This window comes from Oncorhynchus gorbuscha, linkage group LG05, assembly GCF_021184085.1.
Source record: "Oncorhynchus gorbuscha isolate QuinsamMale2020 ecotype Even-year linkage group LG05, OgorEven_v1.0, whole genome shotgun sequence".
NCBI classification, from domain to species: domain Eukaryota; kingdom Metazoa; phylum Chordata; class Actinopteri; order Salmoniformes; family Salmonidae; genus Oncorhynchus; species Oncorhynchus gorbuscha.
In genome coordinates, this window is record NC_060177.1 from 12,117,712 (window position 1) to 12,143,156 (window position 25,445).

The 25,445-nt window shown below is 43.6% G+C and overlaps 1 protein-coding gene across 2 annotated transcripts in view; it reads right to left on the reverse strand.

Moving 5' to 3' along the window:
• The window catches only part of LOC124035531 (protein unc-13 homolog C-like), a 242,289-nt gene that overhangs the window by 83,431 nt on the left and 133,413 nt on the right, over positions 1–25,445 (reverse strand). Inside the window, exons 22-26 of one of the 2 annotated variants that reach the window (XM_046348988.1) lie at positions 20,485–20,562; positions 20,249–20,326; positions 18,516–18,542; positions 1,942–2,030; positions 1,118–1,258 (exon numbers count right to left, since the gene is read on the reverse strand). In XM_046348988.1, the coding sequence (XP_046204944.1) occupies positions 1,118–1,258; positions 1,942–2,030; positions 18,516–18,542; positions 20,249–20,326; positions 20,485–20,562 (413 nt within the window). The remainder of the gene's footprint in view (positions 1–1,117; positions 1,259–1,941; positions 2,031–18,515; positions 18,543–20,248; positions 20,327–20,484; positions 20,563–25,445) is intronic. The other variant, XM_046348989.1, reaches the window with a different exon arrangement.

Sequence of the window (25,445 nt, forward strand, 5' to 3'; positions counted from 1 at the left end):
TAACTCAAAGCTCCTCTAGGATAACTGGTTAACTTACTCAAAGCTCCAACCTCTAGAATAACTGGTTAACTTACTCAAAGCTCCTCTTGGATAACTGGTTAACTAACTCAAAGCTCCTCTAGGATAACTAGTTAACTAACTCAAAGCTCCTCTAGGATAAGTGGTTAACTTACTCAAAGCTCCAACCTCTAGGATAACGGCCACATGCATTCAGACACATACTGAGTCTTACAATATGAATCCTCAGTGAAAACAAAGACTTACTTTTTATCCAGGAGTTGCATGGTTACTTCAATGTTAACTCAAGGGTGTAAACAGAAATCTACTATTTATCCAGGAGATACATGGATACGCTACTGGATACTAACCTCTAAGCCAGCTGATAATATGCCTATATGGACCTACTTTTTATCCAGGAGATACATGGATACGCTACTGGATACTAACCTCTAAGCCAGCTGATAATATGCCTATATGGACCTACTTTTTATCCAGGAGATACATGGATACGCTACTGGATACTAACCTCTAAGCCAGCTGATAATATGCCTATATGGACCTACTATTTATCCAGGAGATACATGGATACACTACTGGATACTAACCTCTAAGCCAGCTGATAATATGCCTATAGGGACCTACTTTTTATCCAGGAGATACATGGATACGCTACTGGATACTAACCTCTAAGCCAGCTGATAATATGCCTATATGGACCTACTTTTTATCCAGGAGATACATGGATACGCTACTGGATACTAACCTCTAAGCCAGCTGATAATATGCCTATATGGACCTACTTTTTATCCAGGAGATACATGGATACGCTACTGGATGCTAACCTCTAAGCCAGCTGATAATATGCCTATATGGACCTACTTTTTATCCAGGAGATACATGGATACGCTACTGGATACTAACCTCTAAGCCATCTGATAATATGCCGATAGGGACCTACTTTTTATCCAGGAGATACATGGATACGCTACTGGATACTAACCTCTAAGCCATCTGATAATATGCCGATAGGGACCTACTTTTTATCCAGGAGATACATGGATACGCTACTGGATACTAACCTCTAAGCCGAGCTGATAATATGCCGATAGGGACCTACTTTTTATCCAGGAGGTCCATAAGTGGTCTGAGGACAGTCTCAGCATCCATGGCAGCGTTGCTCTTCCCTGCAGCACTCCCCTTCATCTGGACTAATTCCTGGTTCATCTGCTTTACACAGTCCTCAATCACCGGTTTGAAACTGGACAGGGAAATAACACAGGGTTAGCACAGATACACACATACCACAGATACACACAGACCACAGATACACACAGACCACAGATACACACAGACCACAGACACACACAGACCACAGACACACACAGACCACAGACACACACAGACCAGAGATACACACAGACCAGAGATACACACAGACCAGAGATACACACAGACCACAGATACACACAGACCACAGATACACACAGACCACAGATACACACAGACCACAGACACACACAGCCCACAGACACACACAGACCACAGACACACACAGACCACAGACACACACAGACCACAGACACACACAGACCAGAGATACACACAGACTAGATACACACAGACCACAGATACACACAGACCACAGATACACAGAGACCACAGGTACACACAGACCAGAGATACACACAGACCACATACACACAGACACACACAGACCACAGATACACACATACCCCAGATACACACATACCCCAGATACACACAGACCACAGATACACACAGACCACAGATACACACAGACACACACAGACCTCAGACACACACAGACCACAGATACACACAGACCACAGATACACACAGACCACATACACACACAGACCACAGATACACATAAACACAGACACACACACAAGCACACAGAACCACCCCCCACACACACACCTGGAGCCGAAGACTGCACTGAGCTCATCGAGCACGGTGTTGAGTTTGTTCTGCAGTTCCTTCAGTAGTTCACTGGCCTCAGCATCCAGCTGCAACAGTAACAGGCAGGGAGATGCCCATCATTAGCTGCTACATCAATATAGCATTATATCAATATCACTATTCATCTCCACTATATCACTAACACTATACATCCCCACTATATCATTAACACTATACATCTCCACTATATCATTAACACTATACATCTCCACTATATCACTAACACTATACATCTCCACTATATCACCAACACTATACATCTCCACTATATCACCAACACTATACATCTCCACTATATCACTAACACTATACATCTCCATTATATCACTAACAGTATACATCTCCACTATATCACTAACACTATACATCTCCACTATATCACTAACACTATACATCTCCACTATATCACTAACACTATACATCTCCACTATATCACTAACACTATACATCTCCACTATATCACTAACACTATACATCTCCACTATATCACTAACACTATACATCTCCATTATATCACTAACAGTATACATCTCCACTATATCACTAACACTATACATCTCTACTATATCACTAACACTATACATCTCCACTATATCACTAACACTATACATCTCCACTATATCACTAACACTATACATCTCCACTATATCACTAACACTATACATCTCCACTATATCACTAACACTATACACCTCCACTATATCACTAACACTATACATCTCCACTATATCACTAACACTATACATCTCCACTATATCACTAACACTATACATCTCCACTATATCACGAACACTATACATCTCCAATATATAACTAACACTATACATCTCCACTATATCACTAACACTATACATCTCCAATATATAACTAACACTATACACCTCCACTATATCACTAACACTATACATCTCCACTATATCACTAACACTATACATCTCCACTATATCACTAACACTATACATCTCCACTATATCACGAACACTATACATCTCCAATATATAACTAACACTATACATCTCCACTATATCACTAACACTATACATCTCCAATATATAACTAACACTATACATCTCCACTATATCACTAACACTATACATCTCCAATATATAACTAACACTATACATCTCCACTATATCACTAACACTATACATCTCCAATATATAACTAACACTATACATATCTACTATATCACTAACACTATACATCTCCATATCTCTGCATCACTATGGGCCTTGTATTCTGCACACAAAAACTTTGTCTGAAATGGCACCCTATTCTATATATAGTGCACTACTTTTGACCAGATTCCTATGGACCCTTGTCAGACTTTTCTCTATATAGTGCACTACTTTCGACCAGATTCCTATGGACCCTGGTCACCCTATTCCCAATATAGTGCACTCATTTGGTCTAGTGACCATAGGGCTCCGATCAAAAGTGGTCCACTATAAAGGGAATAGGGTGCCATTTGAGATGCAGGTAATGCCAGCCTCTCTGGTATGAAGGGGGGCAGAGTTCAGCCTGGATGAGACAGGGAGGGATGGGTGGACAGGATGGGGGTGAGAGTATGGTGTGCCATGGAGTGGGGCAGAGTTCAGCCTGGATGAGACAGGGATGGGTGGACAGGATGGGGGTGAGAGTATGGGTGTGCCATGGAGTGGGGCAGAGTTCAGCCTGGATGAGACAGGGAGGGATGGGTGGACAGGATGGGGGTGAGGGTATGGGTGTGCCATGCCATGGAGGGGGGCAACAGCCACTTTAAGGAAGTGTCCCAAATATCAACCTATTCCCTATATAGTGACTCTGGTCAAAAGTAGTGCACTCTGTAGAGAATAGGGTGCCATTCGAAAGGCAGCATAAAGGTGTTTTAGAGCAAGAATGTTTGGTGAAGACAGATAGATCCCCAACCCTCTGAATGTGTGTTTGAGCAGGTTTGGTGGAGACAGATAGATCCCCAACCCTGTGAATGTGTTTTAGAGCAGGTTTGGTGGAGACAATAGATCCCCAACCCTGTGAATGTGTTTTAGAGCAGGTTTGGTGGAGACAATAGATCCCCAACCCTGTGAATGTGTTTTAGAGCAGGTTTGGTGGAGACAATAGGTCCCCAACCCTGTGAATGTGTGTTAGAGCAGGTTTGGTGGAGACAATAGATCCCCAACCCTGTGAATGTGTTTTAGAGCAGGTTTGGTGGAGACAATAGATCCCCAACCCTGTGAATGTGTTTTAGAGCAGGTTTGGTGGAGACAATAGATCCCCAACCCTGTGAATGTGTTTTAGAGCAGGTTTGGTGGAGACAATAGATCCCCAACCCTGTGAATGTGTTTTAGAGCAGGTTTGGTGGAGACAGATAGATCCCCAACCCTCTAAATGTATTTTAGAGGGGAGATCTAATCTAGATAGATTCATCGTCACTCAGTCAGCTCACAGGACCCAGCCTCCCAACTCTACTCTCTGATAGTCAGTCAAGTACATGGTTAGTACGCAAAGCACATGTTGTGTCTGGCTCACAGTCCCCACGTTACTGGATGCCTCTGAAGTACCATGTTCCCTATGTAGTGCACTATGGGCCCTGGTTAAAAGTAGTGCACTACTGTCTGTAGGGAATAGGGTGTAATTTTGGATATAACATCTATAGGGCCTGTCTGTGTATTCCAGGCTGTACTGAAAAGAGAACAGAGGGGCAGACAGCGTCATTTAGAATGACTAAAGACTTTCTGACTGGTCTGCTCTGACTGGCCTGCTCCTTGATGCGTTTAAGTCTACACTATAGATCCTACAATTCACCAGTTACACGAATACCACCAACGGTGGCTCCCTTTCCTGTTCGGGTGGCGCTCGGCGGTCGTAGTTGCCGGTCTACTAGCTGCCACCGATCCCTTTTTCCTTTTCGTTTGTTTTTGTCTAATTGTTTTCACCTATTCCTTGTTGGGGTTTTGGGATGGGTGTTATTTAAGATAGTTTAGCCCGCTGGTGTTTGTGTGAGCTTGTGGTTATTTTACGTTATTTTACGTGAGTGGTGTTTGTGTACTTTTGGGTTTTCGCTGTCCGGTATTTTGGTAACAGTGGGTTTGGGTTTTCGCTGTCCGTTATTTTGGTAACAGTGGGTTTGGGTTTTCGCTGTCCGGTATTTTGGTAACAGTGGGTTTGGGTTTTCGCTGTCCGGTATTTTGGTAACAGTGGGTTTGGGTTTTGTTGCGCCTGTGTTTTGGTAACAGTGGGTTTGGGTTTTCGCTGTCCGGTATTTTGGTAACAGTGGGTTTGGGTTTTCGCTGTCCGGTATTTCCGTAACAGTGGGTTTGGGTTTTGTTGCTCCGGTATCTTGGTAACAGTGGGTTTGGGTTTTCGCTGTCCGGTATTTTGGTAACAGTGGGTTTGGGTTTTGTTGCGCCTGTGTTTTGGTAACAGTGGGTTTGGGTTTTCGCTGTCCGGTATTTTGGTAACAGTGGGTTTGGGTTTTGTTGCTCCGGTATCTTGGTAACAGTGGGTTTGGGTTTTGTTGCTCCGGTATCTTGGTAACAGTGGGTTTGGGTTTTGTTGCTCCGGTATCTTGGTAACAGTGGGTTTGGGTTTTGTTGCTCCGGTATCTTGGTAACAGTGGGTTTGGGTTTTGTTGCTCCGGTATCTTGGTAACAGTGGGTTTGGGTTTTGTTGCTCCGGTATCTTGGTAACAGTGGGTTTGGGTTTTGTTGCTCCGGTATCTTGGTAACAGTGGGTTTGGGTTTTGTTGCTCCGGTATCTTGGTAACAGTGGGTTTGGGTTTTGTTGCTCCGGTATCTTGGTAACAGTGGGTTTGGGTTTTGTTGCTCCGGTATCTTGGTAACAGTGGGTTTGGGTTTTCGCTGTCCGGTATCTTGGTAACAGTGGGTTTGGGTTTTGTTGCTCCGGTATCTTGGTAACAGTGGGTTTGGGTTTTCTTGCTCCGGTATCTTGGTAACAGTGGGTTTGGGTTTTGTTGCTCCGGTATCTTGGTAACAGTGGGTTTGGGTTTTGTTGCTCCGGTATCTTGGTAACAGTGGGTTTGGGTTTTGTTGCTCCGGTATTTTGGTAACAGTGGGTTTGGGTTTTGTTGCTCCGGTATCTTGGTAACAGTGGGTTTGGGTTTTGTTGCTCCGGTATCTTGGTAACAGTGGGTTTGGGTTTTGTTGCTCCGGTATCTTGGTAACAGTGGGTTTGGGTTTTGTTGCTCCGGTATCTTGGTAACAGTGGGTTTGGGTTTTGTTGCTCCGGTATCTTGGTAACAGTGGGTTTGGGTTTTGTTGCTCCGGTATCTTGGTAACAGTGGGTTTGGGTTTTGTTGCTCGGTATCTTGGTAACAGTGGGTTTGGGTTTTGTTGCTCCGGTATCTTGGTAACAGTGGGTTTGGGTTTTGTTGCTCCGGTATCTTGGTAACAGTGGGTTTGGGTTTTGTTGCTCCGGTATCTTGGTAACAGTGGGTTTGGGTGTTGTTGCTCCGGTATCTTGGTAACAGTGGGTTTGGGTTTTGTTGCACCTGTGTTTTGGGCTTCACCCATGTTTGTCCCTGTTACTGTGCTTGAGGACATTAAAGCGTTTTTTCCCGTCTACCTTCTGCTCTCTGCGTCTGACTCCACACCCATCACTATCCCGACGTGACAGTTACATTGACACTTATTCTGCAAACATAAGTGTGTGTGTGTGTGTGTGTGTGTGTGTGTGTGTGTGTGTGTGTGTGTGTGTGTGTGTGTGTGTGTGTGTGTGTGTGTGTGTGTGTGTGTGTGTGTGTGTGTGTGTGTGTGTGTGTGTGTGTGTGTGTGTGTGTGTGTGTGTGTGTGTTGTTTGTGTTTTGTGTATCGATGCTGTGTGTATAGTGGAGAGTGGTAGCTGTTTCAGGCCTGGTCCCTGAGATGTATGTGTGATGAAAGCTAGCTGCTCCATGTGCATGACAGGTCATCACATTAAATCAAATCAAATGTTATTAGTCTAATGCGCCGAATACAACAAGTCTAGACCTTACAATGAAATGCTTACTTACGAGCCCCTAACCAATAATGCAGTAAAAAAAAAATATATATATATATATGAATAAGAATAAGAAATAAAAGTAACATGTAATTAAAGAGCAGCAGTAAAGTAACAATAGCTGGACTATATACAGGGGGGGTACCGTAACAGAGCCAATGTGCGGGGGCACCGGTTTGTTGAGGTAATTGAGGTAATATGTCCATGTAGTTAGAGTTATCAAAGTGACTATGCATAGATGATAACAACAGAGAGCAGCAGTGGTGTAAAGGGGGGGAGGGGGCGATGCAAATGGTCTGGGTAGCCATTTGACTAGATGTTCAGGAGTCTTCTGGCTTGGGGGGAGAAGCTGTTTAGAAGCCTCTTGGATCTAGACCTGACGCTCCGGTACCGCTTGCTGTGCGGTAGCAGAGAAAACAGCCTATGACTAGGGTGGCTGGAGTCTTTGACAATTTCTAGGGCCTTCCTCTGACACTGCCTGGTATAGAGGTCCTGGATGGCAGGAAGCTTGTCCCCAGTGATGTCCTGGGCCGTACACACTACCCTTTGTAGTGCCTTGCAGTCGGAGTCCGAGCAGTTGCCATGCCAGGCAGTGATGCAACCAGTCAGGTGTAGTACAATGGTGCAGCTGTAGAACCTTTTGAGGATCTGAGGATCCATGCTAAATCTTTTCAGTCTCCTGAGGGGAAAAGGTTTTGTCATGCCCTCTTCACGACTGTCTTGGTGTGCTTGGACCATGCTAGTTTTTTGGTGATGTGGACACCAAGGAACTTGAAGCTTTCAACCTGCTTCACTACAGCCCTGTTGATGAGAATGGGGGCATGCTCGGCCCCCTTTTTCTTGTAGTCCACAATCATCTCCTTTGTCTTGATCACGTTGAGGGAGAGGTTGTTGTCCTGGCACAACATGGCCAGGTCTCTGACCTCCTCCCTATAGGCTGTCTCGTCCTTTTTCGGTGATCAGACTTACCACTGTTGTGTCATCGGCAAACTTAATGATGGTGTTGGAGTCGTGCCTGGCTGTGCAGTCATGAGTGAACAGGGAGTACAGAAGGGGACTGAACACGCAACCCTGAGGGGCCCCTGTGTTGAAGATCAGCATGGCGGATGTGTTGTTACCTACCCTTACCACCTGGGGGTGGCCCGTCAGGAAGTCCAGGATCCAGTTGCAGAGGGAGGTGTTTAGTCCCAGGGTCCTTAGCTTATTGATAAGCTTTGAGGGCACTATGGTGTTGAAAGCTGAGCTGTAGTCAATGAATAGCATTCTCATATAGGTGTTCCTTTTGTCCAGTTGGGAAAGGGCAGTGTGGAGTGCAATAGAGGTTGCATCATCTGTGGATCTGTTAGGGTGGTATGCAATTTGGAGTGGGTCTAGGATTTTTGGGATAATGGTGTTGATGTGAACCGTGACCAGCCTTTCAAAGCACTTCATGGCTACAGATGTGAGTGATATGGGTCGGTAGTCATTTAGGCAGGTTACCTTAGTATGTTTGAGCATAGGGACTATGGTGATCTGCTTATAACATTTTGATATTACAGAATAGGACAGGGAGAGGTTGAAAACATCAGTGAAGACACTTTCCAGTTGGTCAGCGCATGCTCACAGTACACATCCTGGTAATCCGTCTTGTCCTGTGACCTTGTGAATGTTGACCTGTTTTTCAGGTCTTACTCACACCAGCTGCGGAGAGCGTGATCACACATTCTTCCGGAACAGCTAGTGCTCTCATGCATGTTTCAGTGTTATTTTCCTCGACGCGAGCTTAGAAGTAGTTTAGCTCATCTGGTAGGCTCGTGTCACTGGGCAGCTCTCGGCTGTGCTTCCCTTTGTGGTCTGTAAGGGTTTGCAAGCCATGCCATATCCAATGAGCGTTAGATCCATATTTTATGGAAGCAGCATGGTGAGAAGGCAACAACTGTTGGCGCAGTTATTAGAAAATGGAAGAAGTTCAAGATGCCGGTCAATCACCCTTGGTCTGGGGCTCCATGCAAGATCTCACCTTGTGGGGCATCAATGATCATGAGGAAGGTGAGGGATCAGCCCAGAACTACACGGCAGGACCTGGTCAATGACCTGAAGAGAGCTGGGACCACAGTCTCAAAGAAAACCATTAGTAACCCACTACGCCATCATGGATTAAAATCCTGCAGCGCACACAAGGTCCTCCTGCTCAAGCCAGCGCATGTCCAGGCCCGTCTGATGTTTGCCAATGACCATCTGGATGATCCAGAGGAGTATTGGGAGAAGGTCATGTGGTCTGATGAGACAAAAATAGAGCTTTTTGGTCTAAACTCCACTCGCTGTGTTTGGAGGAAGAAGAAGGGGATGCTTTGGGGATGCTTTTCTGCAAAGGGGACAGGACGACTGCACCGTATTGAGGGGAGGATGGATGGGGCCATGTATCGCGAGATCTTGGCCAACAACCTCCTTCCCTCAGTAAGAGCATTGAAGATGGGTCGTGGCTGGGTTTTCCAGCATGACAACGACCCGAAACACACAGCCAGGGCAACTAAGGAGTGGCTCCGTAAGAAGCATCTCATGGTCCTGGAGTGGCCAAGCCAGTCTCCAGACCTGAACCCAATAGAAAATCTTTGGAGGGAGCTAAAAGTCCGTATTTCCCAGCGACAGCCCTGAAACCCGAAGGGTCTCTGTCTCAGCCCTGCAGAAGTTGATGTTTATCTATTATTTTACATTCTATGAAATGACGGATGTGTTATTTATTATTTAATCATATGTAGAGCCTAAAATATGTGTTATGTCAAATGATATGATAGCACATTGTTCTGTGTAATTGACCTGGCTTTCAGTTCGCTAATTGCTTTGGGAACACTTTCACTGCCAGTCAGACAGTAATGTGTTTTTGTGCTGAGGTCTGCCTAAAATGGAAAAAACATTTAGTTTATCAACCTGCATGATCCATTATGTTCCGACCTCATTAGAAATAGCTGTCTAATGCCTGAATGACAAGGTAGTTTATAGTGGTAGCAGGTTGGGATTACTATTGTATGTTTTTCCTGAATAATGCAACATCCCTGTCACTCAATTCGCCTAATAAATCACCTGTCAAACGTCTAAAGCAAGGAGCTACAGCCAAACCAACTGAAGCCGTTAATTTCAGTCAGATATGTCTATGCCTTTGTCCTGAATGGCACCCCTTTCCCTTTACAGTGCACTACTTTTAAAGCGCACTACAGTACTTGCTCAAATGTAGCACACTAAATAGGGAATATGGTGCATTTGGAGGGAGACTATGTCTGTTCAGATGATCATTAACAGAGCCTTTACTTCAGAGAAAGAGAGAGAGAGAGCACAGCTGGGGAGTTTTGTAAGCATTTGAGAAGATCATCAGAGTTTGTACTAAATCCTGTCTGGAGCATTTTGTAGCTTCTGCTTGGGGAGCAAATTAAGTGAGCGTGGGGGCTAGATGACAGATGAATAATGCTCCCTGACAGAGAGTGGGGCTAGATGACAGATGAATACTGCTCCCTGACAGAGAGAGGGGCTAGAAGACAGATAAATACTGCTCCCTGACAGAGAGTGGGGCTAGATGACAGATGAATACTGCTCCCTGACAGAGAGAGGGGCTAGAAGACAGATAAATACTGCTCCCTGACAGAGAGTGGGGCTAGATGACAGATGAATACTGCTCCCTGACAGAGAGTGGGGCTAGATGACAGATGAATACTGCTCCCTGACAGAGAGTGGGGCTAGATGACAGATGAATACTGCTCCCTGACAGAGAGTGGGGGCTAGATGACAGATGAATAATGCTCCCTGACAGAGAGTGGGGCTAGATGACAGATGAATACTGCTCCCTGACAGAGAGTGGGGCTAGATGACAGATGAATACTGCTCCCTGACAGAGAGTGGGGCTAGATGACAGATGAATAATGCTCCCTGACAGAGAGTGGGGCTAGATGAAAGATGAATACTGCTCCCTGACAGAGAGTGGGGCTAGATGACAGATGAATACTGCTCCCTGACAGACAGTGGGGCTAGATGACAGATAAATACTGCTCCCTGACAGAGAGTGGGGCTAGATGACAGATGAATACTGCTCCCTGACAGAGAGTGGGGCTAGATGACAGATGAATACTGCTCCCTGACAGAGAGAGGGGCTAGAAGACAGATGAATACTGCTCCCTGACAGAGAGTGGGGCTAGATGAAAGATGAATACTGCTCCCTGACAGAGAGTGGGGCTAGATGACAGATGAATACTGCTCCCTGACAGAGAGAGGGGCTAGATGACAGATGAATACTGCTCCCTGACAGAGAGTGGGGCTAGATGACAGATAAATGCTGCTCCCTGACAGAGAGTGGGGGATAGATGACAGATGAATACTGCTCCCTGACAGAGAGTGGGGCTAGATGACAGATGAATACTGCTCCCTGACAGAGAGTGGGGCTAGATGACAGATGAATACTGCTCCCCGACAGAGAGTGGGGCTAGATGACAGATGAATACTGCTCCCTGACAGAGAGTGGGGCGAGATGACAGATGAATACTGCTCCCTGACAGAGTGGGGCTAGATGACAGATGAATACTGCTCCCTGACAGAGAGTGGGGCTAGAAGACAGATGAATACTGCTCCCTGACAGAGAGTGGGGCTAGATGACAGATGAATACTGCTCCCTGAAAGAGAGTGGGGCTAGATGACAGATGAATACTGCTCTCTGACAGAGAGTGGAGCTTGATAACAGATGAATACTGCTCCCTGACAGAGAGTGGGGCTAGATGACAGATGAATACTGCTCCCTGACAGAGAGTGGGGCTAGATGACAGATGAATACTGCTCCCTGACAGAGAGTGGGGCTAGATGACAGATGAATACTGCTCCCTGACAGAGAGTGGGGCTAGATGACAGATGAATACTGCTCCCTGACAGAGAGTGGGGCGAGATGACAGATGAATACTGCTCCCTGACAGAGAGTGGGGCTAGATGACAGATGAATACTGCTCCCTGACAGAGAGTGAGGCTAGATGAAAAATGAATTCTGCTCCCTGACAGAGAGTGGGGCTAGATGACAGATGAATACTGCTCCCTGACAGAGAGTGGAGGCTAGATGACAGAGAGTGGAGGCTAGATGACAGAGTGCGGGGGCTAGATGACAGATGGGTAGCTCTGATTCTGTATGCCCTGTGGCACATGGTGCTGAGAGAGTGAGAGCATAGGTGGGGTGTGTTTGTATGTCTGTGTGTGTGGTGCTCAGAGTGGGAGAAGCATAGGTGGGGATTGGGTTGCGGGTACATGCATTTACTATAGTTCAGTAGATTGTGGTAGGGATAGTTAAGGTGTCCTATGCTAAAATAAGTAATATCCTTCACACTGTATTGTCCTAATTACCACTGTTTCCATTCAGAGGATCTTCACCAGGTTAAACAGAATGAAGGACCACAACCATTTCTAAGGAATCCTATTCTAAGTGAAAGATGGTAAGGATGGTGGTAGACTTATCTTTAGTAGGCCTAAAGGGTTTTATAAAGAATGTTAGGGATGGTGGTAGACTTATCTTTAGTAGGCCTAAAGGGTTTTATAAAGAATGTTAGGGATGGTAGGAGACATATCTTTAGTAGGCCTAAAGGGTTTTATAAAGAATGTTAGGGATGGTAGGAGACGTATCTTTAGTAGGAATAAAGGGTTTTATAAAGAATGTTAGGGATGGTAGGAGACGTATCTTTAGTAGGCCTAAAGGGTTTTATAAAGAATGTTAGGGTGGTGGGAGACTTATCTTTAGTAGGCCTAAAGGGTTTTATAAAGAATGTTAGGGATGGTAGGAGATGTATCTTTAGTAGGCCTAAAGGGTTTTATAAAGAATGTTAGGGTGGTGGGAGACTTATCTTTAGTAGGCCTAAAGGGTTTTATAAAGAATGTTAGGGATGGTAGGAGACGTATCTTTAGTAGGCCTAAAGGGTTTTATAAAGAATGTTAGGGATGGTAGGAGACTTATCTTTAGTAGGCCTAAAGGGTTTTATAAAGAATGTTAGGGTGGTAGGAGACTTATCTTTAGTAGGCCTAAAGGGTTTTATAAAGAATGTTAGGGTGGTGGGAGACTTATCTTTAGTAGGCTTGAAGGGTTTTATAAAAAATGGTAGGATGGTAGGAGACTTATCGTTAGTAGACCTAAAGGGTTTTATAAAGAATGTTAGGGTGGTGGGAGACTTATCTTTAGTAGGCCTAAAGGGTTTTATAAAGAATGTTAGGGATGGTAGGAGACGTATCTTTAGTAGGCCTAAAGGGTTTTATAAAGAATGTTAGGGTGGTGGGAGACTTATCTTTAGTAGGCCTAAAGGGTTTTATAAAGAATGTTAGGGATGGTAGGAGACGTATCTTTAGTAGGCCTAAAGGGTTTTATAAAGAATGTTAGGGTGGTGGGAGACTTATCTTTAGTAGGCCTAAAGGGTTTTATAAAGAATGTTAGGATGGTAGGAGACGTATCTTTAGTAGGCCTAAAGGGTTTTATAAAGAATGTTAGGGTGGTGGGAGACTTATCTTTAGTAGGCCTAAAGGGTTTTATAAAGAATGTTAGGATGGTAGGAGACTTATCTTTAGTAGGCCTAAAGGGTTTTATAAAGAATGTTAGGATGGTAGGAGACTTATCTTTAGTAGGCCTAAAGGGTTTTATAAAGAATGTTAGGGATGGTAGGAGACGTATCTTTAGTAGGCCTAAAGGGTTTTATAAAGAATGTTAGGATGGTAGGAGACTTATCTTTAGTAGGCCTAAAGGGTTTTATAAAGAATGTTAGGATGGTAGGAGACTTATCTTTAGTAGGCCTAAAGGGTTTTATAAAGAATGTTAGGGATGGTAGGAGACGTATCTTTAGTAGGCCTAAAGGGTTTTATAAAGAATGTTAGGATGGTCTTAGACTTATCTTTAGTAGGCCTAAAGGGTTTTATAAAGAATGTTAGGGATGGTAGGAGACGTATCTTTAGTAGGAATAAAGGGTTTTATAAAGAATGTTAGGGTGGTGGGAGACTTATCTTTAGTAGGCTTGAAGGGTTTTATAAAAAATGTTAGGATGGTAGGAGACTTATCGTTAGTAGACCTAAAGGGTTTTATAAAGAATGGTAGGATGGTCTTAGACTTATCTTTAGTAGGCCTAAAGGGTTTTATAAAGAATGTTAGGGATGGTAGGAGACTTATCTTTAGTAGGCCTAAAGGGTTTTATAAAGAATGTTAGGGTGGTAGGAGACTTATCTTTAGTAGGCCTAAAGGGTTTTATAAAGAATGTTAGGGTGGTAGGAGACGTATCTTTAGTAGGCCTAAAGGGTTTTATAAAGAATGTTAGGGATGGTAGGAGACTTATCTTTAGTAGGCCTAAAGGGTTTTATAAAGAATGTTAGGGTGGTAGGAGACTTATCTTTAGTAGGCCTAAAGGGTTTTATAAAGAATGTTAGGGTGGTAGGAGACTAAAGGGTTTTATAAAGAATGTTAGGGTGGTAGGAGACTTATCTTTAGTAGGCCTAAAGGGTTTTATAAAGAATGTTAGGGTGGTAGGAGACTTATCTTTAGTAGGCCTAAAGGGTTTTATAAAGAATGTTAGGGTGGTAGGAGACTTATCTTTAGTAGGCCTAAAGGGTTTTATAAAGAATGTTAGGGTGGTAGGAGACTTATCTTTAGTAGGCCTAAAGGGTTTTATAAAGAATGTTAGGGTGGTAGGAGACTTATCTTTAGTAGGCCTAAAGGGTTTTATAAAGAATGTTAGGGTGGTAGGAGACTTATCTTTAGTAGGCCTAAAGGGTTTTATAAAGAATGTTAGGGTGGTAGGAGACTTATCTTTAGTAGGCCTAAAGGGTTTTATAAAGAATGTTAGGGTGGTAGGAGACTTATCTTTAGTAGGCCTAAAGGGTTTTATAAAGAATGTTAGGGATGGTAGGAGACGTATCTTTAGTAGGCCTAAAGGGTTTTATAAAGAATGTTAGGGATGGTAGGAGACGTATCTTTAGTAGGCCTAAAGGGTTTTATAAAGAATGTTAGGGATGGTAGGAGACGTATCTTTAGTAGGCCTAAAGGGTTTTATAAAGAATGTTAGGGTGGTAGGAGACTTATCTTTAGTAGGCCTAAAGGGTTTTATAAAGAATGTTAGGGATGGTAGGAGACTTATCTTTAGTAGACCTAAAGGGTTTTATAAAGAATGTTAGGGATGGTAGGAGACTTATCTTTAGTAGGCCTAAAGGGTTTTATAAAGAATGTTAGGGTGGTAGGAGACTTATCTTTAGTAGGCCTAAAGGGTTTTATAAAGAATGTTAGGGTGGTAGGAGACGTATCTTTAGTAGGCCTAAAGGGTTTTATAAAGAATGTTAGGGATGGTAGGAGACTAATCTTTAGTAGACCTAAAGGGTTTTATAAAGAATGTTAGGGTGGTAGGAGACTTATCTTTAGTAGGCCTAAAGGGTTTTATAAAGAATGTTAGGGTGGTAGGAGACTTATCTTTAGTAGGCCTAAAGGGTTTTATAAAGAATGTTAGGGTGGTAGGAGACTTATCTTTAGTAGGCCTAAAGGGTTTTATAAAGAATGTTAGGGTGGTATGAGACTTATCTTTAGTAGGCCTAAAGGGTTTTATAAAGAATGTTAGGGATGGTAGGAGACGTATCTTTAGTAGGAATAAAGGGTTTTATAAAGAATGTTAGGGTGGTATGAGACTTATCTTTAGTAGGCCTAAAGGGTTTTATAAAGAATGTTAGGGTGGTATGAGACTTATCTTTAGTAGGCCTAAAGGGTTTTATAAAGAATGTTAGGGTGGTAGGAGACTTATCTTTAGTAGGCCTAAAGGGTTTTATAAAGAATGTTAGGGTGGTATGAGACTTATCTTTAGTAGGCCTAAAGGGTTTTATAAAGAATGTTAGGGATGGTAGGAGACGTATCTTTAGTAGGAATAAAGGGTTTTATAAAGAATGTTAGGGTGGTATGAGACTTATCTTTAGTAGGCCTAAAGGGTTTTATAAAGAATGTTAGGGATGGTAGGAGACTTCTCTTTAGTAGACCTAAAGGGTTTTATAAAGAATGTTAGGGATGGTATGAGACTTATCTTTAGTAGGCCTAAAGGGTTTTATAAAGAATGTTAGGGTGGTAGGAGACTTATCTTTAGTAGGCCTAAAGGGTTTTATAAAGAATGTTAGGGTGGTAGGAGACGTATCTTTAGTAGGCCTAAAGGGTTTTATAAAGAATGTTAGGGATGGTAGGAGACTAATCTTTAGTAGACCTAAAGGGTTTTATAAAGAATGTTAGGGTGGTAGGAGACTTATCTTTAGTAGGCCTAAAGGGTTTTATAAAGAATGTTAGGGTGGTAGGAGACTTATCTTTAGTAGGCCTAAAGGGTTTTATAAAGAATGTTAGGGTGGTATGAGACTTATCTTTAGTAGGCCTAAAGGGTTTTATAAAGAATGTTAGGGATGGTAGGAGACGTATCTTTAGTAGGCCTAAAGGGTTTTATAAAGAATGTTAGGGTGGTAGGAGACATATCTTTAGTAGGCCTAAAGGGTTTTATAAATAATGTTAGGATGGTAGGAGACTTATCTTTAGTAGGCCTAAAGGGTTTTATAAAGAATGTTAGGGTGGTATGAGACTTATCTTTAGTAGGCCTAAAGGGTTTTATAAAGAATGTTAGGGATGGTAGGAGACGTATCTTTAGTAGGCCTAAAGGGTTTTATAAAGAATGTTAGGATGGTAGGAGACTTATCTTTAGTAGGCCTAAAGGGTTTTATAAAGAATGTTATGGTGGTAGGATACTTATCTTTAGTAGGCCTGAAGGGTTTTATAAAGAATGTTAGGATGGTCTTAGACTTACCTTTAGTAGGCCTAAAGGGTTTTATAAAAAATGTTAGGATGGTAGGATACTTATCTTTAGTAGGCCTGAAGGGTTTTATAAAGAATGGTAGGATGGTCTTAGACTTACCTTTAGTAGGCCTAAAGGGTTTTATAAAAAAATGTTAGGATGGTAGGAGACTTATCTTTAGTAGGCCTAAAGGGTTTTAGAAAGAATGTTAGGATGGTAGGAGACTTATCTTTAGTAGGCCTAAAGGGTTTTATAAAGAATGTTAGGGATGGTAGGAGACTTATCTTTAGTAGGCCTAAAGGGTTTTATAAAGAATGTTAGGATGGTAGGAGACTTATCTTTAGTAGGCCTAAAGGGTTTTATAAAAAATGTTAGGATTTTAGGAGACTTATCGTTAGTAGACCTAAAGGGTTTTATAAAGAATGTTAGGATGGTAGGAGACTAATCTTTAGTAGGCCTAAAGGGTTTTATAAAGAATGTTAGGATGGTGGGAGACTTATCTTTAGTAGGCCTAAAGGGTTTTATAAAGAATGTTAGGGTGGTGGGAGACTTATCTTTAGTAGGCCTAAAGGGTTTTATAAAGAATGTTAGGGATGGTAGGAGACTTATCTTTAGTAGGCCTAAAGGGTTTTATAAAGAATGTTAGGATGGTAGGAGACTAATCTTTAGACTAATGTTAGGTAGGATGGTAGGAATTTTGTTTAGTAAAGGGTGTTAGATAGGATGGTAGGAGTTCTGTTTAGTAAAGGGTGTTAGGTAGGATGGTAGGAGTTCTGTTTAGTAAAGGGTGTTAGGTAGGATGGTAGGAGTTCTGTTTAGTAAAGGGTGTTAGGTAGGATGGTAGGAGTTCTGTTTAGTAAAGGGTGTTAGGTAGGATGGTAAGAGTTCTGTTTAGTAAAGGGTGTTAGGTAGGATGGTAGGAGTTCTGTTTAGCAAAGGGTGTTAGGTAGGATGGTAGGAGTTCTATTTAGTATAGGGTGTTAGGTAGGAGGGTAGGAGTTCTATGTTTAGTAAAGGGTGTCAGGAAGGAGTTCTATGTTTAGTAAAGGGTGTTAGGTAGGATGGTAGGAGTTCTGTTTAGTAAAGGGTGTAAGGTAGGCTGTTTAGTAAAGGGTGTTAGGTAGGCTGTTTAGTAAAGGGTGTTAGGTGGGATGGTAGGACTTCTATGTTTAGTAAATGGTGTTAGGTAGGATGGTATATGGTAGTAGTCCTATGTTTAGTAAAGGGGGGTTAGGATGGTAGGAGTCCTATGTTTAGTAAAGGGGGGTTAGGATGGTAGGAGGTAGGAGTACTATGTTTAGTAAAGGGGGTTAGGATGGTAGGAGGTAGGAGTCCTATGTTTAGTAAAGGGGGTTAGGATGGTAGGAGGTAGGAGTCCTATGTTTAGTAAAGGGGGTTAGGGTGGTAGGAGGTAGGAGTCCTATGTTTAGTAAAGGGGGTTAGGATGGTAGGAGTTAGGAGTCCTATATTTAGTAAAGGGGTTAGGAAGGTAGGAGGTAGGAGTCCTATGTTTAGTAAAGGGGGTTAGGATGGTAGGAGGTAGGAGTCCTATGTTTAGTAAATGGGGGTTAGGATGGTAGGAGGTAGGAGTCCTATGTTTAGTAAAGGGGGTAGGATGGTAGGAGGTAGGAGTCCTATGTTTAGTAAAGGGGGGTTAGGATGGTAGGAGGTAGGAGTCCTATGTTTAGTAAAGGGGGGTTAGGATGGTAGGAGGTAGGAGTCCTATGTTTAGTAAAGGGGGGTTAGGATGGTAGGAGGTAGGAGTCCTATACTACACACCTTGCAAAAGGACACAGCCCCCTCCTCCTTGAAAGAGAGCAGGGTAGAATGGGGAAACACAAGACCACAGAAGACATAACTCAAGGCATTTAAAACGTTAGAAACAGGAGAGAGACACCATGCACATTATAGAAAACTGTTGCTATATTCTCAGGATCAGACAGACAGACAGACAGACAGACAGACAGACAGACAGACAGACAGACAGACAGACAGACAGACAGACAGACAGACAGACAGACAGACAGACAGACAGACAGACAGACAGACAGACAGACAGACAGACAGACAGACAGACAGACAGACAGACAGACAGACAGACAGACAGACTTAGAGAGAGACAGACAGATATACTTACAGGGAGAGGCAGAGAGGCAGACAGAGAGACAGACAGACAGATAGACTTAGAGAGAGACAGACATATATACTTACAGGGACAGACAGACAGACAGACAGACAGACAGACAGACAGACAGACAGACAGACAGACAGACAGACAGACAGACAGACAGACAGACAGACAGACAGACAGACAGACAGACAGACAGACAGACAGACAGACAGACAGACTTAGAGGGAGACAGGCAGACAGATAGATTTACAGTGAGAGGAAAAGAGACAGACAGACAGATAGACTTAGCGGAGAGGCAGACAGACAGACAGACTTAGAGACACAGACAGATAGATTTAGAGGGGGACAGACAGATAGATAGACTACAGGAAGAGGCAACGAGACAGACAGACTTTGAGACAGGTAGAAAGACAGACAGACAGATTTAGAGACAGACAGATAGACTTAGAGGGAGACAGACAGTTAGACTTAGAGGCAGAGAGACGGACATACAGATAGACATAGAGGGGGGATCAGACAGAGAGGCAGAGAGACAGACAAATAGAGAGACAGAGAGAGAGAGAGACAGACATACTTAGAGGGGACAGACAGAGGCAGATAGACAGACAGATCGACTTACAGACAGACAGACTTAGAGGGGTCAGACAGACATACTTAGAGGGGGACAGACAGACAGACAGACAGACAGACAGACAGACAGACAGACAGACAGACAGACAGACAGACAGACAGACAGACAGACAGACAGACAGACAGACAGACAGACAGACAGACAGACAGACAGACAGACAGACAGTCTTAGAGCAGGGGGACAGATAGACTTACAGACAGAGACTTGGGGGCGGGGCAGACAGAGAGACAGATAGATGGATTTAGAGACAGACAGACTTAGAGAGACAGAAAGACAGACAGACAGACTTAAAGGGGGACAGATAGACTTAGAGGGGGTCTGACAGGCAGACTTAGAGGGAGAGACAGAGAGACAGACAGAGAGACAGACAGACAGAAAGAGTTGTGGGGGACATGCTAGAATATCTGAAACCCAATACACAGACTAAAGGCTTTCCCCCATACATTCATCAAACATTTATAAAACAACATTTATAAAAGAAACAAAGTAGAATTTACAAGACCAGACAGTATGGAGGGAGAAGAGTTAGAAGAGTGGAGAAATAGAACCAGTCTTCAGAGGGATAGTGACAGATCTAGGGGGAAGGTGAGGATTGTCTGATGGGGTATGACAGGGATTAGGGCCAGGGAGGGTCTGGGAACATGGGGATATGAGCGGGGAAGAACAGACCTGATTGCCTCCCATGGTCTTGGGGTTGGGGTAAAGGGTAAGGGGGTATGTATAAAGGTAAGGGGTTGCTACAGTACAGACCTGCTTGCCTCCCATGGACTCAAACATCTTCTCCAGCTGAACTCTGAGCTGCTGGATGTTGTTGATGAGGATGCAGGGCTGTCACAGAGACACAGTCATGTTATTATACATATAGAATGTAACAGTACTATTCAGAACCAGACTGGCCAGAGGGAAGTTTAGGTAAATGCTAGATGGGCTGGTCCATCTTTTTTTCTGTGCAGAATGATCATTATGTGCATCTAGAGAACACTTACCACTTTCTCCTGGTTCAGATACAAGCCAAAATCCTTGGTTATGATTGCAGCATACTGCAACAGAACCTTGTTGATGGTCTAGAAAAAATACAAGAAAAGGAATGAACAATACTGAGTTGTAACACACACAGTCAAACACACACAGTCAAACAGACACAGTCAAACACACACACACACACACACACACACACACACACACACACACACACACACACACACACACACACACACACACACACACACACACACACACACACACACACACACACACACACACACACACACACACAGTTATGGATACAGTTATCCTGTGTGTGTGTGTATCCTGTGTGTGTGTTTCTTTTCTCTCCTTCTCCCCTCACAGGTGAAAACCATCACTCCCCAATCAGTCAACAATCAATCATCAATCAGAAGACACACCTCCTCCTATTTCCTGACCTATCACAGTTCCTTCCCCATGGTTTAAAAACCCCATTTGTTTGTTCTAGAGCTCAGCTCCATCTCTAGCTCCATCTCTAGCTCCATCTCTAGCTCCATCTCTAGCTCCATCTCTAGCTCCATCTCTAGCTCCATCTCTAGCTCCATCTCCATCTCTCTGTAAATGCCATGTCTGTAGGTCTCTGTGTTTCACTCTCGCTTTATGTCTTAACCTCTCTTTTGTTTAAGCACCTCATAGCACTTTGTCATCACCTGTGAGTATTGTTTTTGTTTATGGTGTTTGTGTTTGATTGCTGGTGGGAAAAGGGGGAAACCAAGACAAGTCGCCCATGGGCATACACTACCCGTAGGTGAACTTTGTTAAATACACTAGTTAGAACTGTGCGGACCACCCACTGTATTTTTGGTTAGTTAGTTAGCTGTTGTTAAAGTAGGCTAGTCTAGCTTAGGGGTGTTTTTGAATACTTATTGTTTCTTTCCTTGGGTCCAGCTCAGCCCCTTTTCCTGCTCCCCCCATTACCGTGTGTTTATAAATAAACCTAGAGTTTGACGGTAGATTTCTGTTGTCGTGGTTATTTCGTGCACACTTTTACTTTGTCACAATAATAATTTGCATGAGTTATGTTACGGGTCTCATTACCATCCCCCCTAGACTGTCGGGCCAAAAGGGATTCGTAACATAAGTGGGGGCTCATCCGGGATCTGTCATAACTGACACCCATGCCGCTCATGTAGATTGTTGTAGTGGTATAGTTCAGTGTTGAGCGTCATAGCTGAAGTAGCATTAGTGTTTGCTATTTTCTCTGGCACTTGTGAAGTAGTGTAAAATGACTACTTTTGATTTGAAATCCTTTTTGGATAACCCTTCGTGGGAGGTTTTTGACAAATGTCGTAGAGTTGATTTAATGACCTTGGCTGACCATTATTCAGTATTGATTCCGCAGAGTTTAGTTAAGGCGGAGGTTAAACGGCTAGTATTAAATGTATTGTTGGAAGAGCAGGTACTTGTGTTACCGCTGCCTGAGCCTACTACCCCTGTAGGGGATGTTGCTGCTCCTGTGAGCCCATTGGTGTCTGATAATGAGGGAGAGGCTAAAACACCAGCCACATTGTCCCGTTTTGATCCACTCTCCCCACTGTCAAATGGTGATGCCAGGAGGGATGTCCGTTTAGCACAGTTCCAACTGGAGGTGGAAGAGAGCCCAAATTAGGCAAGAGACTCTCCAGTTGGAGATGTGTAAAATAGAGGCAGAAAAAGAACGAGAACAACGGCATTTGGAGATGTGTAAAATTGAGGCAGACAGAGAACAAAGGCAGTTGGAGTTCAAAATGCGCCAGATGGAACTGGAGGCAGAGACAGCGAGGCTAGCCTCCGGTCCTACTGTGCCTGTTTGTGAGCCGTCCTCACCTGCTGTGTCCTCAAACACGTTTGACATTAGTAGGCAGATTGCCTTAGTACCTTTGTTCAGAGAGTCAGAGGTTGACTCCTATTTTTGTGTATTTGAGCGTATAGCCGTAGCATTGAAATGGCCTGAAGAGGTATGGTGCCTATTACTTCAGTGTAAATTAACTGGTAAAGCCCAAGAGGTTTTGTCAGCGTTACCTCTGGAGGACAGTTTGAATTACGAAGTGGTCAAAGCTACTGTTCTTCGTGCCTATGAGCTTGTGCCTGAGGCATACAGACAGAGATTTAGGTCTCATAGAAAGTCTTCTAGTAAGACTTATGTGGAATTTGCTAGAGACAAGGGAAATCTGTTTGATAAATGGCATGCTGCTAGTAAGGTAACTGATTTCAACTCTCTCCGGGAGTTAATCTTGTTGGAAGAGTTAAAAAATTGCTTACCTGAACGCATTGTAGTTTACCTAAACGAACAGAAAGTATCCTGTCTGGCAGAAGCGTCTGTGTTGGCAGACAATTTTGTGTTGACGCACAAGAGTGTGTTTTCGGCTCAAACTGAGAGTAGAGCCACTGAGTTTCCTACCTTTTAGCCCTAGTCGGCCAGCAGTAGTATATCAAGCACGCCAGAATAATGAGCGTCCCTGTTTCTATTGTCATAAAGTAGGACATATGATTAATGATTGCTTCCTGCTTAAACGCAAACAAGGGATGCCTCTTCGTGCCAAGCCACCAACAGGTGTTGCTCTAATTCGTACGGTTAAGAGGTCGGCAACAAAACAGGTGCCTCAGGGTAACTGTAGTTTGAAAGTCTCAGTCCCCGACCGCCATTATGAACCATTCATTTTCGAGGGGTTTGTGTCCCTAACTAATGACGAAGCGTCTCAACGACCGGTTAAAATCCTTAGAGATACTGGTGCGGCGCAGTCGTTTATATTGTCTGATGTGTTGCCCTTATCTGACGATACATACTGTGGTTCCAGTGTGTTAGTGCAGGGTATTGAAATGGGTTTTGTCCCAGTGCCATTGCACTTTGTGAAAGTACACTCTGAGTTAATCAGTGGAATATTCAGAGTGGGGGTACGTCCTATGTTGCCAGTGAAAGGTGTGACCTTTATAATGGGTAACGATATTGCCGGAGGAAAGGTAGTACCCGTATTGGAAGTATTGGATAAAAGTGACCACTCTCTCTCTAATGAGCTGGCACAGAGTTATCCACATGTGTTCCCCGCTTGTGCTGTCACTCGTGCTCAGGCACGACAAGAGGGTGACGAGATAGATTTGTCGAACACTGTTCTGTTCAAAGAGGTTGATCAAGAGGATGGATTGTGTGATACCTCTGAGAAGCTGATCACCTCTGACAAACAGCCCAGGAAAGAATCAAAGAACATTGAACTTATTGCTGATGCAATACAGTTACCAGTCACTCGTGAGCAGCTGATTGCTAACCAAAAGGTTGACAACAAGCTTGCTAAATGTTTTTCTAGTGTTGTCTCATTGGAAGATGTGAAGAAGAAGAACGTGGCTTACTTCATTGATGGTAATCTCCTCATGCGTAAATGGAAATCCCATGTTGACGCGGATGGAGATTGGAATGCTGTTTACCAAATAGTGATTCCTACAGCCTTTCGACAAAATGTGTTATCCCTTGCTCATGATCACCAGTGGTCTGGTCATTTAGGAATCACACAAACTTATGATCGGATCCTTCGACATTTATTTTGGCCGGGTTTAAAACGAGATGTGGCTCAGTTCTGTCGGACATGCCACACCTGTCAGATAACAGGAAAACCAAATCAGGTTATTCCTCCCGCTCCTCTTTGTCCCATACCTGTCATAGGTGAACCATTCGAGCATGTGGTGGTTGATTGTGTCGGACCGTTACCGAAGACAAAATCGGGTAACCAGTTTTTGTTAACGATAATGTGTATGGCTACAAGATACCCCGAGGCCATTCCTCTGAGAAGGATTACAGCCCCGGTAGTGAGTAAAGCCTTAATAAAATTCTTCACGACATTCGGGTTACCTAGGGTGGTACAAAGCGATCAAGGAACCAATTTCCTATCCAAGCTCTTCAGGCAGGTGTTAAAAGTCCTTGTCAATTACGCACCGTGTGTCAAGCGCCTATCACCCAGAGTCTCAGGGTGCACTTGAAAGATGGCATCAGACACTGAAGTCTATGCTACGTAAATATTGTTTGGAATCTGAGAAAGATTGGGATGAGGGAGTTCCTCTAGTTTTGTTTGCTGCTCGTGAAACTGTGCAGGAGTCCCTAGGTTTCAGCCCGGCTGAACTGGTGTTTGGTCACACAGTGAGGGGACCAATGAAAGTCCTTAAAGAACAGTTCTTGTCCCAAGAGTTGTGTACCAGAGATGAGAATGTGTTGGACTACGTTAGTCGCTTTCGTGAGCGCCTACACCAAGCTTGTGCTCTCGCAAAGGAAGCTCTGTCTTCCTCACAGAGGAGCATGAAAAGACACTATGATAAAGAGGCTGTTTCTCGTCCACTACAGCCAGGTGACCAAGTACTGGTGTTATTACCTGTTCCAGGATCTTCACTGTCAGCTCGTTTCTCGGGTCCTTATTTAATTGAAAAGAAAATAAGTGAAACTGACTATGTGCTTCAAACTCCTGATAGACAACGCCAATCTCGTGTGTGTCACATTAACATGTTGAAAGCTTACCACACCCGACCCATCACACAGTTAGAGAGTTCAAAAACAGAGGAAGGTACTGCTGTCTCTTCTGCTACTACTGCTATGATAGTGGACTGTCATATTGATGATGTTGATGGCTTGGAGTTGCGCAATACTCAGCAGCAGTGTGTTAGATTGCCCAACTCAGAAATGCTGCTGTCTATCCAATCCGGTCTGGTTCATTTAACGGATGGACAGGCCAATGATATTGTGAGGCTACTACACAGTTTTCCATGTCTCTTTAATGACGTTCCTACTCGCACAAATGTGTTGGAACATGACATTAATGTTGGAAATGCTACACCTATCAAGCAACACCCATATCGTATCAACGCTTCCAAGAGGAAGATAATGAGGGATGAGGTGAGATATTTGTTGGAGAATGACCTGGCTAAGCCAAGTTCAAGCCCTTGGAGTTCTCCTTGCATTTTG